Here is a 4210-nt window from a genome sequence, read left to right on the forward strand (position 1 = left end):
TCCCCTAGGGTGAACAGACCAAGTGACTTCAGCCGCTCCTCATAGGGCTTCCTCTCTGAGCCCTTCATCAACTGTGTCCTCCTCTCGGCCCTTTCCAGTAGCTTTATGTCCTTTTTATCCTGTGGCGCCCAAACTGCACCCAGTGCTCGAGTAGGGCCAAACCAGTGCGGAGCACAGCAGACAATGCCCTCCCTTGACCAGCTGTCGATGCTGTGCTGATGCCCCCCTGGACACGGTTCCCCTCTTGGCTGCCAGGGCGCTGCTGGCTCGTGTTCCACTTGCCATCGACCAGAACCCCCAGGCCCCTTTCCGCAGGGCTGCTCTCCAGCCTCACTCCCCAGTATACGGACATCGGGGTTGTCGTATCCCCGGGACAAATTCGAGACCGTTCCCTTCCTAAGCTCCCTGCAAAGCAGCTCCCCTCTCTCCCTCCCTCCGGCCGCAGCCCCGCCCCCCCCGCCGCGCGCCCCGATTGGCGGCGGGGCCGGGCCAATGCGCGCGGCCGTTGCTGGGGGGCGATGCGGCCGGCGGTGTGGAACGCGCGGGCGGCGCTGCTGTACTCGCTGGGCGGGTGGACGCTGCTGGGGGCCATGCTGCACTACAACTCCACGAGCACCGGCACCGAGAGCGGCGGCAGCCCCGGTACGGGCCAGCGCGGCCCCGCCGCGGGAGCGCGGCCGCCCCGGGGAAGAAGAGCGGGGACAGGGGGCGGGGCTCGGCCGACGGGGGGGAACGGCATCTGACCAGAGTGGGGGGGGCTTGATCAAGGGATCGTGCACTTCGGGCACAACAACCCTGTGCAGCTACAGACAGGAGAAGTCTGGCTGGAAAGCTGCCTGAAGGAGAGGGACCTGGGGGTGTTGGTTGACAGCGACTGAACATGAGCCAGCAGTGGCCCAGGTGGCCAAGAAGGCCAATGGCATCTTGGCTTGTATCAGAAACGGTGTGACCAGCAGGTCCAGGGAGGTTCTTCTCCCTCTGTACTCGGCACTGGTGAGACCGCTCCTCGAATCCTGTGTTCAGTTCTGGGCCCCTCACCACAAGAAGGATGTTGAGGCTCTGGAGAGAGTACAGAGAAGAGCAGTGAGACTGGTGAAGGGGCTGGAGAACAGGCCTTATGAGGAGCAGCTGAGAGAGCTGGGGTTGTTTAGCCTGGAGAAGAGGAGGCTGAGGGGAGACCTCATTGCTCTCTACAACTACGTGAAAGGAGGTTGTAGAGAGGAGGGTGTTGGCCTCTTCTCCCAAGTCACAGGGGACAGGATGAGGGGGAATGGCCTCAAACTCCGCCAAGGGACATTCAGGCTGAACATTAGGAAAAAAATTTTCACAGAAAGGGTCATTGGGCACTGGAACAGGCTGCCCAGGGAGGTGGTTGATTCACCTTCCCTGGAGGTGTTAAAGGCACAGGTGGACGAGGTGCTGAGGGACATGGTTTAGTGATTGATAGGAACGGTTGGACTCAATGATCCAATGGGTCTTTTCCAATCTGATGAGTCTGTGATTCTAAGGGGGCGGAGCTTAGCAGAGGGAGATTAACTATCTGACCCGAGGGGGGTGTGGTTTGGCTAACGGGGTGGAGCTTTCAGTTCGGATTTGAGTGAAGGGGCGTGGCTTGGGCGAATGACTGTGTGGCAGACGGGCCGCTGGCTTGGGGGATGCTGGCACCTCTTGGCATTCTGAGGTTCGTCCCGAAGGAGGGCTGTGTGGGTGGGAAAAGCATGAGCTCTGTCTCTGGCAACAGGAACTGGGCCCAGGCCCTGTCCAACATGTTGCTTGGTATTTGCGCTGAGACACAGGCTCTCTGCGTTCCTCTCACGCTTCCTCAGATGCCTGCTGCTGATTAAGGCCTAGTAATGTGGAACTACCTGTAAGAGGGTCACTTTTGCCATGATACAGCGATAAAACGTTTTTATTGCTACGCTCATTTTTCCCTTCCTCCTTCCCCTCCTATTCCTTAGAGAATGAAGAGGATCCTCAGGCAAACCAAGGACCCCGCAGGGAAATATTCACTAGACAAACATTTATTGGAGAAGTGACAACAATAATAACCTATAAGGAAGAGCTGCCTCCTATTACTCGACTGCTTCGGCGTGTGAAATCATTCTTTGATTCCAGTGACAGCCCTCCTTCTGAAGACTGAGTGGTCCAGAAGCTCAGGACTTTGTGCTGGAGACAGTCATCCTGGCATCTGGCAGCAGGCCACCCATCAGTGTCCATCAGCTCCATCGCTGACAGAACTTGCAAACCATTTTCTCTGCTCGCATCCCTACTGTTCTTTGCACGTGTGTTCAGGTTGCCAAACACAAACTGGGTTCAGCTGGGAGACAACAGTGAGTCCGTGTGCTACCTGGGGTCTAACGTTCCGACCCGGTGGCCGTTCCAGCTTTTTTGTGACGTTGGTTTCCCAGTTGGTGTGCAGGACATACCCGGGTGATCCAGGACGCACCTGGAATGGCTTCTCGATAGATCAGCTCTGAAACGAATGCTTTAAGAATGATAAGGAAACAGGAAGAAATGTAGTTTAATCTTTGGGGTATGAGAGTTGTTAATTATGCTTCAAATAAAAGGTGAATTTCAAGTACAGAAATGCTACTGCAAGGTGAAACCTTGGGAAGTTTTCTGCTCCAGGCACTTCTTTCCATTGGGGTTTCCTTATACATGCAACCTCCAGGTTGCAGGGTACTGTCCCCAGATACTGTTGCTGTACGTACCTTTCATTCTATAGGCTTTTTCCTATGGATATCCTCTCCTTTCACAGTAAGCTGCTGTTGGTCAATGTTTTCCATAGGTGGTTCCCCCAGCTGCTGACTCTTGCTATAGGGGACCTCTTTGGCCACCACAGTTGCTTTTCGAAGGCTGCCTGCAGCCCCTGCTTTCTACAGGGACTTCCTCCGGTCCTTATAGGCACTGCCTCCCTTCTGAGGATCTTCTTTTCCAAAGGGACTTCCCCTGTCCTTGCGAGTAGCTCCTTGTTTTGATAGGGGATACCTGCTGATCCTACAGCCTTTCGAGAAGGATGTGCCCACACTGCAGTACTCCATGGGGTGTCCTCCCAACCCCTGCAGGCAGCACCTTGATGTGTAGAAAGTTGCCTCCAGCCCCTCTGCCTGCACCCTGCACTTCTATAGGGGCTTTATAATACCAGCCCGGGCACCTACAGACTCACCTTTATAGGTCCCTCTGTTCCCTACAGCCACCTTTTTCAAAAAGCTGCTCCCTGCTGTGTACCCCTATAGCCGTTCCTATGGCGGATGCCTCTGGCACTGAGCAATCCCAACCGCAAACACAGCCTGGGTGGCAAGCAGATTGAGAGCAGCCCTGAAGAGAAGGACTTTGGGTGCTGGTGGATGAGAAGCTCACGAGCTGGCAAGGTGCGCTTGTAGCCCAGAAAGCCAAACGTATCCTGGGCTGCAAACAAAGAAATGGGACCAGGAGGGGAAGAGAGGGGATCCTCCTCCTCTGCTCTGCTCTTGTGAGACCTCGCCTGGAGACCTGCGTGCAGTTCTGGAGTCCTCAGCACAGGATGGACAGGGATCTGTTGGAATGGGTCCAAAGGAGGCCACAAAGTTCATGAGAGGGCTGAGGCACCTCCCAGATGAGGACAGGCTGAGAGAGTTGTGGTTCAGCCTGGAGAAGAGAAGGCTCTGGGAGACCTTAGAGCAGCCTTCCAGTACTGAAAGGGGCTACAGGAGAGCTGGGGAGGGCTTTTGATCAGGGATTGCAGGGAGACGGGGTACAGTTTTAAGCTGAAAGATGGGAGATCTGGATGAGATCTTAGGAAGAAATGTTTTCCTGTGAGGGTGGGGAGGCACTGACCAGGCTGGCCAGTAAAGTGGCTGCCCCATCCCTGGAGGTGTTCAAGGCCAGGCTGGATGTGGCTTTGAGCAACCTGATCCAGTGGGAGGAGTCCCTGCCCACAGCAGGGGGGTTGGAACTGGATGGTTTTTAAAGTCCCTTCCTACCCAACCCCTTCCATAACTCTGTGCTTCGCTGCTTTCCACGGGCGCCCCCACCCAGACCCCGCAGGCACCGACTCGGAGCGGGGCGGCCCCTCCGCTCGCACGACGCCCGCAGGTCCCTCACCCACAGCCGCTCCCACGGCGGCTCCCTGGCCGCCAGGGGGCGCTGCGGGCGGGCGGGGGCGCTGCGGGGCCTCCGCTCCGCTAGGGGCGCTGCGTACCGGGCGGAGGCCGGGCCGGTGCGTGGCCCC

At 57.0% G+C, this 4210-nt stretch overlaps 2 protein-coding genes across 2 annotated transcripts in view; both read left to right on the forward strand.

Annotated features, from left to right (window-relative positions):
• Nucleotides 1–4210, forward strand: part of LOC138717113 (baculoviral IAP repeat-containing protein 5-like) — a 197804-nt gene that overhangs the window by 65732 nt on the left and 127862 nt on the right. The gene's annotated exons all lie outside the window — the stretch shown is intronic.
• Nucleotides 481–2605, forward strand: SMIM26 (small integral membrane protein 26). Its single transcript, XM_069851045.1, has 2 exons — nt 481–642; nt 1959–2605. Exons 1-2 carry the CDS (start codon nt 519–521, stop codon nt 2138–2140), a joined length of 306 nt encoding a protein of 101 aa, XP_069707146.1. The 5' UTR covers nt 481–518; the 3' UTR covers nt 2141–2605.

The sequence above is a fragment of the Phaenicophaeus curvirostris genome, chromosome 2 (assembly GCF_032191515.1).
Source record: "Phaenicophaeus curvirostris isolate KB17595 chromosome 2, BPBGC_Pcur_1.0, whole genome shotgun sequence".
Taxonomy (NCBI): domain Eukaryota; kingdom Metazoa; phylum Chordata; class Aves; order Cuculiformes; family Cuculidae; genus Phaenicophaeus; species Phaenicophaeus curvirostris.

Bases quoted from the DNA above. Each gene is read 5' to 3' on its own strand.
- SMIM26 (XM_069851045.1), top strand. From the start codon at position 519: ATGCGGCCGGCGGTGTGGAACGCGCGGGCGGCGCTGCTGTACTCGCTG. The intron at 643-1,958 runs GTACGGGCCAGC...CCTATTCCTTAG, and splicing joins CGAGAGCGGCGGCAGCCCCG to AGAATGAAGAGGATCCTCAG.